The sequence below is a fragment of the Rhineura floridana genome, chromosome 3 (genome assembly GCF_030035675.1).
Source record: "Rhineura floridana isolate rRhiFlo1 chromosome 3, rRhiFlo1.hap2, whole genome shotgun sequence".
Lineage (NCBI taxonomy): Eukaryota > Metazoa > Chordata > Lepidosauria > Squamata > Rhineuridae > Rhineura > Rhineura floridana.
In genome coordinates this window covers 18,234,594-18,249,859 of record NC_084482.1, presented here as the reverse complement: position 1 = coordinate 18,249,859, position 15,266 = coordinate 18,234,594, and the positions used below count along the sequence as shown (strand labels likewise).

Here is a 15,266-nt window from a genome sequence, read left to right as displayed (position 1 = left end):
TATTTTTCTGGGGTTTTTATATATTCCTGTTACGCTATTATATTTAGATTTACTAGTGAAGTCAAGACTGCTATTACTGTTATATCGCTATGTTAGAATCATATTATTATGAATATTGCTATTGTGTTATGTTCTTGCTGGTAGGCCCGTTGGCCTTTTTTCCTGCATTTTTAGATATCTCTCTTTGGACTCACTGCGAATGAACTGGAGAGTGGGAGGGGCCTGATGCCCCTAATCTTGACTTCAAAGCATTCTTGCCTTTGGACGATAGGTGGAGCTATGTTACCCGCTTGATGGCAGTCCTCCTATGAAAATCACCCTTCAGGTGAGACCAATGGTCCATTCTCTCCACATTCTTCGCTCGTATCTTTGTGCTCTTAATGCCCCATTTCCTCATGCATTTCTTCTATCACTCCACCATTTCCCATGAAATCTGAGCAATGCAATGAAATGTTGTAAAATAAACCATTAACATCACCCTTGATTGCACATTTATTTTGGCCACACAGTATTTATGGAGGCCTCAGAACTAGGCAGCATTTCTAGGCTTCCTGAAGAAAGGCTGTTTTCCCCCTTGCCCTATGGCAGTGTCTTATTCATGACATCTGTTCAGTGCTGGAAAACAGAAGGTGTTCCATGCCTCTTCCCCAAAAATCTCCTTAAGTCCTTCCCAGATTGCTCCTTCAGCCCCAGCATCTGCCATATCTCTTAATAGCATGCAATCAGTCAGGAAAAAAATAAAAGGAAAAAGAAAGCTCTTATTGGGTTGCAGTCCATCTCATCTCATGTATACATTTGGGATTTAGTACTTCAACTTTGTCCCCCTGACAGGGTGATCGCGGTGAATCTGGTCCTGTTGGTGGTCCTGGTGCTCCCGGCCCACCTGGCTCTCCAGGTCCTGTTGGTCCAACTGGCAAACAAGGAGACAGAGGCGAAGCAGTGAGTATGCATCCAGTAACCATGCAGGAGATGTGTGGGGTTAATCGTCTGCCTTACACTCACAACTTCTTTCTTACCCTTCTCTCTAGCAGAGAAGTTGGGAGTGTTTCGGACGAACACTGAAATGTTCTTTAATTCAATTTTGTGTGTTTCAGTTGCATAAATCACAAATTCTGTTACTAACGATAAAACCCGCTCAATCTTCTCTCTCCCACCACCACCCATTCATAAATATTGATTACATTTTGTGATGTTCGTTCTCTCTGTGACTGTAATACTAGCTCATTATATATACACATTGACACACATGCGTACATATGTACATGTGTGTATATTGATAATAGCCTTGTATTTGGTAGCTGATAGGCAACAATGAATTGCATGTAGGTGAGTGCACAGGCCAACAGATTAGACAGAGGGATAGAACACTCCATCCCTCCTCTGTGCCCAGCATGGAAATGAAGCAAGCAACTGGAGAAAGGGCAGACAGAGCTGTCCATCTCTCCTCTGCCAGTCCGCAGCAGGCTAGGAAAAAAAGTTGTGAGTTAATCAGTTCTGTGGCTGGGGTGCATGCGTGTATATATACTAGGGGTGGAAGGACCTGTCAACTTTGGTCCGTTCAGTTTCTCATTTTTCTGATTTTAAATTCAGTTCTTGATATTTCTACAGCAATTTGCCATTTTTTTAAAAAAAGTATGAAACTTATGCTGCATTTTAGCGCACATGTCTCCTAAAAATACATTTTGTATGCAGTTTTGATTAATATACATATTTTTCAAATAATTTATAATGCATATATAATGCATTTTTGTAAACATTGCTTGGATGGAGAACTGCACTGCAAAATTCAGATAAATGCGAATTTTGAAGGATGGTCGTGTTTCGGTTCTCGTATTGTTTCAGAAAGGGCAAATTTGATAAATTCAGCTTTAAATATGAACTGAATCAAATTCTCCCCCATCCCTAGTGTGTGTGTCTATATGTGTATGTGTGTGTATACACACACATATGGTGTATATGTGTAATATATATTTGTATTCCTCCAGTGGATATTTAATTATTTAATATTTAAATATTTCATTATATCCACAAATTTAATATTTAAATATTTAATATTTAAATATTTTATTATATCCTGTCTTACTCTCTAGTCCTCTGGTAGTCTGTGTCATATATATCTGCTGTATCAGAATTTTTGTGATCCAAGGTTTAATGCCTGTTTCCCCACTCCCCTGTTTCCCCACTCCGGGGGATGGCACTCTAAATGAATTTCACTGCCACCAACCAATTATGTAACCATTTTCTGTGCAAGGAGGTCTATCTCCATCCACTTTGCCATTAAGGAGGATTAATTGTGTATCCCTAGGTATGTTCCAGTTGTGACTCTCACACTAGGTCCTGCCACAGTGACAGCACAGTTCTGTTTGGCTATCATGTGTATGAACGAAGCCTCTCTGTATGAATGAGGCTGAAATGTTGGAGTGCTTATCAAGCTTTTTGTTTATGAACACAACACACATCATTCTGTCATCTCTTTCCATTGGGTTGTATTCAACGTAGCTCTAAGGCAAATGTTCCACACCCACAGTCCTTTAAATTCTGGGGTACCCTCAATGCTCCAAAGCATATTTAGGGAAGGTGTGGGGCACACAGGGGGAGAGGAGTGGCAGGAAGTCCTGTTGCGCAAGGAGAATCCATTCCAGTCACACAATTAATCACCCCTTGGGAGGTGCAACCTGGAAACCATTAGCAGTGTTAGCCATGTTTTCTCTACTTCTGTAGATAAACAGTGTAGGTCAGGGACAGACAATGTGCTGCCCTTCAGATGTCATACGATGCCAGAGTGTGTAGGTATATTTTGGGCTGGGTTTCTTCCTGCCTCTCTCTAGCTAAATAAATTCTGGGATACCAGCTTAGCACCATGTTGAAATAACATTTGAAAGGCTACCCTAAATACATGGATGTGATTTCTGGAGGACGTTTTACTCCTTTTTTTCATAATGCTAGAATGCTTGGGATCATCCAAGGAGGATCACTGGTAGAAGGTTGAGGATGCAAAATAGAAATGTTGAATTCAATTATAAGATTCACTATGACAAGATGCAGTGATGGCAACTAGCTTATTGGGATTTAAAGAGATTAGACCAGCCTTTCCTAACCTTGAGTCCCAGATGTTGTTGGAATACAATACCCTTCATCGCCAGCCAGCATAGGCAATGAATAAGGATGATGAGGATTGTAGTCCAACAACATCTAGGGACCCAGAGTTAAGGAAGGCTGGATTAAACTGCTGTATGGAATTAAACTGCTGTATGGAGGATGGGTGTGACCAGTTGCTATTAGCCATGATTGCCAAAAGAAACCTCCATACTATATATACAGGCAATACACATTGAGTACTGTTTCCTGGGGGCACGCCTTGCTTGTGAACTTCCAGAAGCATATGCTGTTAGAACAGAATGCTGTACTAGATGGAATTTAGTCTTATCCAGCAAGATCATTCTGAATGGAATGCTGTGAGAGATTGCTTTAAATGCCCTCTGATTTGTTACATGTGTTTTTTCCCCTTCCTCTGCCTTAGCTGAATTTTATCCCTTCAGAATATTTAGAACCATTTCCCAGTATGGGCCAAACTGAATGTGATGCTCAGTCACATGTAGCCCCCATCCCTGCTTCAGCATCTTCTTTTATTTATTTATTAATAAAATACAGTTGCAGAAATTGTCATCAGTAGAAGAGGCACTTCTTAACCTTTCCCCCTCTAGTTGGGTTTTCTACTACAAATACCCACCCCTAAGCTGCTGTGTGATTTGGTTCAGGCCTTGAAGGAGAACGCTATGCAGGCCTGTAATTAAACAGATGCCTCCAAATCCTGCTGGTCAATGCTGAGAACCATGGCCTCTGATCGGGCTGCTAAGTCAGCTTATAACTTTGTCTTTGCCTTTCTCTAGGGTGCTCAAGGTCCACTGGGTCCTCCTGGTGCTGCAGGCGCACGTGGCATGCCTGTGAGTATTTCTCCTTTATCTAGCTTTTATTTTTCCAGGGTTCTCATCAAGGCTGTTGAATTTACTGGAGCTGAGGGTGGTTAGCATCCCCAAGACAGGAGCCGGTAGTGTTGCTATGTACATCAAAAAGAGGAAAGTTTGTTCTCAAATACTGTTTTAATACAATGACTTTACCTTTGGGAGTGCTTAAAGTGTAGCGCAGTAAAGGTCTGACTTTTAAAATATGAACATCTGCCATTTGAACAAAACTTTATATAACACAAAGGCAAATAGCAATAAATACTTCTCTCTGTGTGTGCATGTGTACGTGCTTGTGGCAATTCAAGAGCAGTTGCCTCATGTCTGTGCTATTTATAGGGTTCATATACAGGAGTACTTTGCTCACCTTCTCTGGAAGGGAGGTCATAGTTGCAGTACTGTGAAGATTTCCAAGAGTCGTCTTCACCTCTGCTTTCTAGAGAGGGGGTATATTCTTTCTAGCAATCATATAGTCACACTTGGAAGCAACGAAGCAGGACCTACCCTTAAGCAGCATAGGGTTATATAATGAATTATATGCGGCTACTTCTCGCTCACTTCAGCAACACGTCATAGAACGGGCATTAAAAAGGAATAAATGGTTTATAAAACAGAAGTGACAATTTGTGAGGGCATAATCCTAGATATCTTAAATGAGGTAGGTGAGAGCCCCAGGGACTTCTGCTTTATTTACTGCCTCCAGTAGAAGAGTAGCAGAGAATGGCTTTCTCTGCATGAATTGGTGCCAGCCCCCACCCCATCCTACCTTATAAACACCAAGTGTTATCTGTCAGGTTTCTGGCTAAGGGCTCCAAGCTCAACCAATTTGCATGTGCAGGGATCATTCTAAATCCCACAGTGTAAATGTGCTCCACCACTCTTGGTTTCAGTTTAATATTGCCTACAGACACTGGGTATTCGGAACCAAAAGTTCTCCCATTTCCCCCAAGTGGTCTATTCTGCCTCAAGGCTTGCAAGACATCAGGGCAGATAAGTCACTGGTAGTCACAGGGGATCTGTCCCCTCAGGCCCTCTGATGTCATAGAAGGCCTTGTCAGCCCTTGCGGGCCAGGCAGCCAAGTCGCTTGCAGGAGTAACAGAGGCCCTTTGTGACATCAGAACATAGCAACCGACAGTATCAAGAGATGGTGGCTAAGTGAGAGGTGAGTGTAGGGCTGCTGGAAGGGAATGTTCATGTTCTGTCATATAGACGACCCTTTAGGTAGTGTTCAGATATTCAGGCACCAACAGAGTAACACCACCACCGACATAGTATGTTGTGAAGTTTTGCACATGACTCTGTTGCTACTTTCCTTCTTGCCTTCTAGGGACCACAAGGTCCTCGTGGTGACAAGGGTGAAGCTGGCGAGGCAGGAGAGCGAGGTCTGAAGGGTCACAGAGGATTCACCGGTCTGCAGGGTCTTCCTGGGCCTCCTGTAAGTTTTAGTTTTGGTACATTCACAGAGTAGGATCCAGCCCAAGAAGTTCTGTTCTAGGCTTGCCATGGGCTCAGGGGAGTCTCAGATTTGTTCCCACCCACTGTAACAGGAAAACGAATCAGCCTCCCAAGACCTTCTCTCGGTCCCACCAGTCAAAACAGCTAAGCTGGTGCGGACCGGAGAGAGGGCATTTTCAATTGTGGCCCCCGCCCTCTGGAACTCTCTGCCTTATGATCTCCGCCATGCCCCCTCCCTGACAGGCTTCCGCCGAGAACTGAAAACATGGTTTTTTAGGCAGGCATTCGAGACCTCTGTCTAATTTAGTTTAAATTTTTGTATGATGGGGGTAGGTTTGGATTGAGTATACTTATTGTTGTTCGTATTATATGTTATATTTTACTCTATGTTATATTTTAGTCTATGTACGCCGCCTAGAGTGGCCGTTAATTCGGCCAGATAGGCGGCCTAGAAATAAAATTTTATTATTATTATTATAGCTATCTTTCTGTCTAATTAGTATTTGTTTATTTAAGGTATTTCTGCACTGCCCTTTATAATATTTATTCCAGGGTAGTTTGCAGTATAATTTTTAAAACAAGTCAAAAATAAAATATACAACAAACCAACTGAAGGTAATAAATAACATAATTAGCACAATAACACAATTAAAATAGCAATTAAAGCAGCAATGTAAAAGCTTCAGTTCCAGTGTTTTTAAAATATAGCATTCCCTCAAGTAAACATCTATTAAAGCTATGGACTTTTAACTGGGGTTCTTTGGAAATTTGTTAGGAGTTCCTCTATGAGAAGATCAGCAATCTTCCCTAAGAAGCAGCTTGCCCATCGCTATCAATTTTCCTCTGAAATATGCCAATGGAGGGATGTGTCCTACATCAGCACCTCCCACTTTTTCTTTTTTTTTCATGGACCATGTGAAAATTGCTAGAGATCCTGGTGGGGCACTTTTTGTTGTTGTTCTACAAATCAAAGCATATACATACCTCAGATTTTATAGTCGTGTCTAGAGATGTGAAGCCCCCACACACACATTCTTTCTGACTGAATCTTCTGGGGTTTTTTCTGGGCCTTCATGTCTCTCGTCTTGTCATTCTAATAGGATGGTTAAAGAAAAATAAAACACTTTTCTTGAGCGCTGGCATCAACATCAAAACCAGTACCACATTACTGTATAACAACTGCAGACCCTAGGCCAGGGCCAGGCTGCTGAGAAGGTCCCCTTTAACTGATGTTATCTTAGGGAAAAGTTAGTAGACTGCACCGGTGCTGCATTATGAAAATTGTGTGCTCTAGTTCAGGGCCTTGTTAATCCATTTGATAATCAGGCTCTGGTCAAAATGGCCTTGACCTCTGTCATCAGAAAAAATAAATTAAGTGCAGTTCCAAGTACACACTCTTGTGCGATCCTTCTGTGGACCACTTGAAAGGAGCTCATGAATCACCAGTGGCCCACAGACCACCGTTTGGGAACTTCTGGTTTAAGTTGTATACGCAGTTCACCCAGAACAATGGTGAGGCCTAATAAGCCTCACCCGATTGCTCTACAATGTGCATGAGTTCCATGGTTGATGTGCAGGGGGGTCTTTGACAGATGATGTAGAAAGGGCTCCCTGAAGGACAGAAGGTAGAAAACCACTGTGGTGTGTCCTTGAAGCCATTCTCTATAAGTTCTATATATGTTGATGAAGATAGTTTGGTCCCTTCTGCAGAGAAGCCATTAAAATGTTGGCATGTAACTGTGTGGCATTTCCACTCCCACCCTCACCCCGTTCTTTCTTAGGGCACTTCTGGAGATCAAGGTGCTGCAGGTCCTGCTGGTCCTTCCGGTCCCAGGGTAAGTCCATTCTTGTGGATATGATCAGAAGAGCTCCTTGGTGAAAGAGCAGGGAGTCTTATGGCATGAGTGGGGTGTTTGGATCTGCTGTATACATTCCTTCTTCACTAAGTGTGTTGCAGAATTTTGATTTTTCAGCTAGCAGAATTTGGGGCTGTTAAACATAGAATTCTAGACCCTGAGGTCTAGATGCTGGCTGGTTTGGGAAAAATGAATGTATTTAGAGGGAGAGAACTTCAAGAGGGAGAAGAATGGTTTTCAATATTTTTTTTTCCTGTTGCATAGACATTTTACTGACTGGAAATCTGGGGAAGACTCCTTTTCATGTTGCTGTGTGTGTGTGTGTGTGTGTGTGTGTGTGTGTGTGTGTGTGTGTGTGTGTGTGTGTGTGTGTGTGTGTGTGTGTGTGTGTGTGTGTGTGTGTGTGTGTGTGTGTGTGTGTGTGTGTGTGTGTGTGTGTGTGTGTGTGTGTGTGTGTGTGTGTGTGTGTGTGTGTGTGTGTGTGTGTGTGTGTGTGTGTGTGTGTGTGTGTGTGTGTGTGTGTGTGTGTGTGTGTGTGTGTGTGTGTGTGTGTGTGTGTGTGTGTGTGTGTGTGTGTGTGTGTGTGTGTGTGTGTGTGTGTGTGTGTGTGTGTGTGTGTGTGTGTGTGTGTGTGTGTGTGTGTGTGTGTGTGTGTGTGTGTGTGTGTGTGTGTGTGTGTGTGTGTGTGTGTGTGTGTGTGTGTGTGTGTGTGTGTGTGTGTGTGTGTGTGTGTGTGTGTGTGTGTGTGTGTGTGTGTGTGTGTGTGTGTGTGTGTGTGTGTGTGTGGCTTAATGGGCTGCTGTCATAATTATCACAGTCCTTACATGGCTGATAGCTCTTGGTGGAGTCTATGCCAAATGGCTTACACAACACACGGAGACATGGGTTCCATTGTTCTAGCAGACAGTTTGGGGAAGTATCAGATATTATTTCTGCAGCATTGCAAGACCACAACTTGTAGGTTTTCTAAATGGTTCTGTTAAGAAGCCCATGCCAATGCAAGCTGACATTCATGCCTGGTGTTAACTCATATTTCATGCCTCTCTCCTAGGGTCCCCCAGGCCCTGTTGGCCCCTCTGGCAAAGATGGCTCTAACGGGATGTCTGGCCCCATTGGTCCTCCAGGTCCTCGTGGTCGTAGTGGAGAAACTGGCCCAGCTGTAAGTAACTGGAGAAAGACCTAAATAAAGTAGATTCATAGAAGATACCACAGCCCCATGCCTAGGCAGTTCCCCCATCCCTTTATCATTCCCTAGGTAGGTTGACTGTATCTGTGGAGCTCACCTAGGTATTAGTCATAGAGCAGCCCAAATTGTTCTCCCTGCCTTTTTTAAAAGAGTGATCTACACAGCCCTCTGTGCTGAGGAAGGGTTGTGCTTTTCTACCAATCGGAATTCCATGGGGTTCTATGAGCATGTTCCAATATACAGTTTGGCACTTGTAATTAAAATACTTCAGAAATTATCATTCATACATTGCTTTTCATTAAAAAAACACAGAGCTGTTTACAGAGTCATACCATGGGGGGAGGGGAGAGCAACTGCTAAACAATGTAAGAAATATGTTAAAGCCCAATAAACCAACCCACGCATAATCCAAAACAGTGGTGACTATAATATCTTACATAATCATCTTCCAGCAACATTACATGTACTGCAGAGCTGGAAAGCATGAAAAGGACTGCTGATCCAGCCTCTCCTTCCCAAGTGTGGGACTATGTAAAACCTCTGTTTGGCTAACTTAGTCCCACATTAGTGTCAGAAAATGAAACTGGGTAGGATGGGGAATCTGGTGAGAATGTTATAGCAGGGCATTGCTTTCGTTTAGGAACTTAGGAAGGTACCTTATACTGAGTATTACCATTGGTCCATCTAGCTCAGTATTGTCTACACTGACTGGCAGCGGCGCTTGAGTGTCTTACACAGGGGAGTCTCTCCCAGACCTACCTGGAGATGCCAGGGATTGAACCTGTGACCTGCTGCATGCACAGGAGATGCTCTGTCACTGAACTATTTCATGAATATCTCATTTCCTTTAACCCTGCAGGGTCCTCCTGGAAACCCCGGACCCCCTGGTCCCCCTGGCCCACCTGGAACTGGCATTGACATGTCAGCCTTTGCTGGCCTGGGTCAGACAGAGAAAGGCCCTGACCCTATGCGTTACATGCGGTCTGACCAGGCTTCTAGCAACCTGCGGCAGCATGATGTTGAGGTTGATGCCACCCTAAAGTCACTCAACAACCAGATTGAAAGCATCCGAAGCCCGGAGGGCAGTAGGAAGAACCCAGCTCGTACCTGCCGTGACCTGAAACTCTGCCACCCTGAATGGAAGAGTGGTGAGTGTGTTGCGTTTGCTGTTGCCTGAGTTATGGGCCCAGGAGGCTGGCGTCCTGCTCAGCACCATAACCAAGCCATAGAGATCTGTGCGTCTTACTACTCAAAGCACGTACAGGTGGCCCTCATTGCAGGGGCTAAGACAACTGTTTCAGCACTTCTGATTCCTGCCACCTAAACATATGACATACTTTAGCCTCATCCACAGAGTCTCATCTTAGCTGAAGGCATGAGAACTAGTGGTCCATTCAGCTCATTCTGTGAACATATTGCCTCCCCGCATAAGTCAGTGGAAGAATAAGGGACCCTCCTTCCTTTGGCATCAAATTTACAGCCTCTGATCGAAAGCCATTAATGTGGCCCCAAAAGGATTGGACTTGTATCAAAATATAAACTTCCATTAATTAAACAAATCTGACCATACTAACTAAGTGAGGATGATAGTTAATACTGTTTTATCCTTATGAAATAAATAAAACTTAGATTGTATATTTGTAGATCTGTAACACAATGAAAATTGGCTGAATAATATTTTAACAATTGACCTTCTGCAGCAGCTTTAAAACTCAAAGAATCACACTTCTTTTCTTCATAATTGAGTTTTTTAGCCTCAATCTGTGATTATAACTTAACACATTCTTAACTTTCATTCACAGTCTGGCACTAATGAACTCCATTCTCCTATAGATAGTACAATTGCTTAGGTTTCTGATGTGCACATGCCCCCTAGGGGATAGGAAAGTGCACTGTCTAAGAAGTCACAGTGTGACCAAGGGACAGAAGAAGAGAACTAGGGTGTGTATGTGTGTGGTGAGAGAAACACTATATTGACTGCTGTTTTCTTAATTTTGCAGGTGACTATTGGATTGATCCCAACCAGGGCTGCACTTTGGACGCCATAAAGGTTTTCTGCAATATGGAGACTGGAGAGAGCTGTGTTTACCCCAAGCCCAGCAGCATTCCCAAGAAGAACTGGTGGACAAGCAAGAGCAAGGAGAAGAAGCACATCTGGTTCGGAGAGACTATCAATGGAGGTTTTCACGTAAGTGGCCGTAGCTAGAATCAACGCTTTTTTAACATTGGGGTGCCTTGGATGAAGTACCAGATGTGAGCCCATTCTGCTTGAGGCTTCCAATTCAGGATTGACCCTCGCTTTCCCCATCCTTTCAGTCCAGCTATGGCGGTTGTCCCCTAGCCACACATGTTGTTTTGTAACCACAACTTCTCCAAGACACTGTAAAATGGATGTGCTAGGGGAAAATATTGCAATCAGAAAGGACAATGCACAAAAGTGCCACCCAGCCACTGGCTGTAAGATACACACTGCAGATCCATCTAGAATTAGACAAAAGTCAGTACTTTTTACAAATTCAAAACCTCAGAATTTAAAAAGAGTATCTTTCACAGAATTTGTGTTTTTTTCCCCCATTCACTGTGTTCTCTCCCTCTAACCTCCTTAATAAAAAGAAGGTGCCTTCCACCTTCCAGAATTTATTTCAATACTGACAGAATCTTTCATCTAAAGGGTATTCTCAAAATCCTTCCTGGAATCATTTGGTGGGGTTTTTTTATTTTTGAAACTACTATTCTTTCAATAAAAGCCACCAGAATTTGAGAATAGACCCACCAGTAGCAGAAATCTCTTTCCCACACAGAAAGAGAAACAATGCAATCCTAAATGTGTATACTTGGGAAACAGTACCATTGAATTAATTCAGTGGGACTTACTCCCAGGTAAATGTGTATAGGATTGCACCCAAAATGTGCTAGTATCAATTCAAAATTCTGATTTGGGGATTTTCACCTGTATTTATATATAAAACTAAAATACATCTGTTTGCGTGAGAATTTCTACTGCAAATTGAAAAGCTGCAAATTTGGGAGAGACTCTAGAGTTGCTTGAACTCTAAAGCTAGTACAGTAGGGCCCCACTCATACAGCGGGTTACGTTCCGGACCCCCACTGTAAAGTGGAACTCATTCAATAGAATGGTGCGCGATGCCCGAAAACCGCCGTAAAAGTGGAACAAGCGCCATATGAGTGGGGCTTTAGTCTTTAGTGTTGCGATCCCCCAAATTTTTGGTATTGGGGGATCTCAACATTCATGCCGAGACCGCTTTGTCAGGGGCGGCTCAGGACTTCATGGCCTCCATGACAGCCATGGGGCTGTCTCAATTTGTTACTGGCCCTACACATATTTCGGGGCACACCTTAGACTTGATTTTTGCCACTGGATTAGGGGATGGTGATCTGGGAGTGAGGGATTTTATATCTATCCCTTTGTCATGGTCAGATCACCGCCTACTGAGGTTTAGACTCACAATGTTTTCTTCCCTCTGCAAGGGTGGAGGACCAATTAAGATGGTCCGTCCCCAGAGACTAATGAATCCTGAGGGTTTTCAGAAGGCTCTGGGGAGTTTTCCGGCTGATAAAACTGACGCTCCTGTCGAAACCCTGGTCAATCTGTGGAATACGGAAATGACCCGGGCAGCTGACACGATCGCCCCAGTGCACCCTCTCCTTTGCAGAGCTCAACTGGCTCCGTGGTTTACCCCGGAGCTAAGAGTGATGAAGCAAGAAAGGAGACGGCTTGAGTGCAAATGGAGATGAACTCCCGACGGCTGTAATCTTGCACTTGTGAAGGTCTCTACCAAGCTCTATGTGAAGGCGGTGAGGGCAGCGAAGAAGCAGTACTTTGCTGCCTCCATTCAGTCATCTTCTAACCGCCCAGCGGAACTTTATAAAGTTGTTCGGGGACTTTTACACTCTGGTCCTCAGAACGCAATAATATCATCAACAGCCCGCTGTAATGAGTTTGCGAGACACTTCCAAGATAAGATCACGAACATCCGCCGGGACCTTGACTCCGACATTGTAGCAGTTGATCCTAATGAGGTGTCCAGAGCACAGTCGTGCCCTGTTTTATTGGATGAGTTTCAGTTGGTACAGCTCGAGGATGTGGACAAGGTGCTTGGACAGGTGCGGGCGACCACGTCTGCTCTGGATCCTTGCCCCTCGTGGCTAATAAAGGCTAGCAGGAATGGAACAGCCGGCTGGGCCAAGGAGGTGATCAATGCCTCTTTAAGAGAGGGAGTGGTACCACTCTGCCTGAAACAGGCAGTGGTGAGACCGCTCCTAAAAAAACCCTCCTTGGACCCTGAAAATCTTGACAACTATAGACCGGTAGCAAATGTTCCATTCCTGGGCAAGGTTTTAGAGCATGTGGTCGCTCGCCAGCTCCAGGCTCTCTTGGATGAAACTGATTATCTGGATCCATTTCAGTCGGGCTTTCAGCCGGGGTTTGGTACAGAAACAGCCTTGGTCGCCCTGTATGATGACCTATGTTGGGAGAAAGACAGAGGGAGTGTAACTCTGTTGGTTCTCCTGGATCTCTCAGTGGCTTTTGATACCATCGACCATGGTATCCTTCTGGGGCAACTTGCAGATTTGGGAGTCGGAGGCACTGCTTGGCAGTGGCTGTGCTCCTACCTCGAGAATCGTCTCCAAAAGCTGGTGCTTGGGGAGCATTACTCGACCATGGTATCCTTCTGGAGAGGCTTGCGGAGTTGGGAGTTGGAGGCACTGCGTGGCAGTGGTTCCGCTCCTACTTGGCAGGCCGTCTCCAGAAGATAGTGCTTGGGGAGCATTGCTCGACACCGTGGGTACTCCAATGTGGGGTCCCGCAGGGTTCGGTTTTGTCCCCCATGCTCTTTAATATCTATATGAAGCCGCTGGGTGAGGTCATAAGGAGATTTGGAGTGCGTTTCCAGCAATATGCTGATGATACGCAGCTCTACTTCTCTTTTTCATCTTCTTCAGGTGAGGCTGTTAATGTACTAAACCACTGCCTGGCCGCGATAATGGACTGGATGAGAGCTAATAAACTGAGACTCAATCCTGGCAAGACTGAGATGCTGTTGGTGGGGGAGCTCTCTGCCCAGATGGTAGGTGTCCGACCTGCCCTGGATGGGGTTACACTCCCCCTAAAGGAGCAGGTCCATAGTCTGGGGGTTTTATTAGATCCGCTCCTGTCACTGGAGGCTCAGGTAGCCTCGGTGGCACGGAATGCGTTCTACCAGCTTCGGCTGGTAGCCCAACTACGACCCTATCTGGACAGAGAGAACCTCGCCACAGTTATTCATGCTCTGGTAACCTCTAGATTGGACTACTGTAATGCACTCTACGTAGGGTTACCTTTGAAGACGATTCGGAAACTTCAGCTGGTGCAGAATGCTGCGGCCAGAGTTCTTACTGGGGCTAAAAATAATGATCATATAACTCCTGTCCTGGCCCAGCTGCACTGGCTACCGATATGTTTCCGGGCCAGATTCAAAGTGTTGGTTCTTACCTATAAAGCCCTTAACAGCATTGGACCGCAATACCTGGCGGAACGCCTCTTCCACTATGTACCTAACCGTTCGCTGCGCCTGACGTCGAAGGCCCTTCTCCGGGTTCCAATGCACAGGGAGGCCCGGAGAGTAATAACTAGAGCTAGGGCCTTCTCAGTGGTGGCCCCCGAGTTATGGAATGACCTCCCTGACGAGATACGCCTGGCGCCTTCTTTGTTATCTTTTTGGCGCCAGGTAAAGACCTACCTCTTTGCCCAGGCATTTTAACATTTTAAAATTTAAATTTAATTTTAATCTATTTTTGTCTTAATCTTGTTTTATATATCTTTTATAGTCTATTGTACCCATGCTCATTTGTATATTAACTTGTTTTTATATTGTTGTACACCGCCCTGAGAGCTTGATGCTATAGGGCGGTTTAAAAATGTAATAAAATAATAAATAATAATAATAATAATTGCATCTAATTGAGATAGCTGTATTAGCGAATCGCTGTAAAGCGGGGCCCTACTGTACCTGTGTCAGACATTCCATTTACTCGCTACTGACCACTAATTGCTATACTGACCTGTTTTTATGCTTGCATTGATGTATGAGTACCTCTCACTGTTTACATCTAAATATCCTTGTAAAGCTTATTCTCTCATGGATGACAGAGGTCTCCAAGTGGGTACTGGAGCTCCTCCTGGAGCTCAGAGACAGGAAACTGTTCAACTGACGTTTAAGCTCCTCCCCTCCTGCTGAGACTCAGTTTTTTCCTGTCAGCTCGGAGAACATCTTGGATGGTTTTCTCTATTCTCCTTACTGAATTTTATACCTCTTCTGAGTTACTCTTTAGCGTTTTTTAATCTTTTCTACCCTCCCCTCATGTTTATGACTGTTTTTCTCCAGTAATTTACCTCACACTAAGTGTCTTACCTGTCCGTTCCTTCCTTTCAGCAATCTGCTGACCTCTTGTTGTCTTCTATCTATCTATAAAAAATTACCGCTGTCCTTTTCTTTTTCTGAATGCTGTTTTACCAGTCTTCCTCAGACCCCTCAGAGTTGTCTCCCTGCCACCTGTTTTTTATTATTTCTCTATTATCTCCTACCAAATCCGTCAATTTGTCATGGAGAAGCACAGCTCTAAGGCTCAGCTTTCCAAGAAAAAGCAGGCAAAACAATCGGGGCAGTACTCGGCTGCAGCCGTGCTCAGACCCCAGTCCTCGCAACATGCCACCGTTTTGAGCAGAAATAAGCCTTTGATTGTTTGTGACCCTGAGGAGGGCACTTCTTCAAACTATGGCGGTAGACGTGGCCTCAGTATGGAAG

General features: G+C 44.3%; 2 protein-coding genes across 5 annotated transcripts in view; one reads left to right on the top strand and one right to left on the bottom strand.

The window, feature by feature from the left end:
- The window catches only part of COL2A1 (collagen type II alpha 1 chain), a 75,181-nt gene that overhangs the window by 51,782 nt on the left and 8,133 nt on the right, over positions 1–15,266 (top strand). For all 4 annotated transcript variants that reach the window (XM_061614706.1, XM_061614705.1, XM_061614707.1 and 1 more), the window contains 7 exons: positions 832–939; positions 3,891–3,944; positions 5,291–5,398; positions 7,200–7,253; positions 8,326–8,433; positions 9,320–9,608; positions 10,461–10,648. In XM_061614706.1, the coding sequence (XP_061470690.1) occupies positions 832–939; positions 3,891–3,944; positions 5,291–5,398; positions 7,200–7,253; positions 8,326–8,433; positions 9,320–9,608; positions 10,461–10,648 (909 nt within the window). The remainder of the gene's footprint in view (positions 1–831; positions 940–3,890; positions 3,945–5,290; positions 5,399–7,199; positions 7,254–8,325; positions 8,434–9,319; positions 9,609–10,460; positions 10,649–15,266) is intronic.
- Positions 789–15,266, bottom strand: part of LOC133379441 (glycoprotein-N-acetylgalactosamine 3-beta-galactosyltransferase 1-A-like) — a 51,123-nt gene continuing 36,645 nt past the window's right edge. Inside the window, exons 4-5 of the mRNA XM_061614712.1 lie at positions 6,403–6,511; positions 789–910 (exon numbers count right to left, since the gene is read on the bottom strand). Coding sequence (XP_061470696.1) covers positions 6,404–6,511 — 108 coding nt within the window. The 3' untranslated portion in view covers positions 789–910; position 6,403. The remainder of the gene's footprint in view (positions 911–6,402; positions 6,512–15,266) is intronic.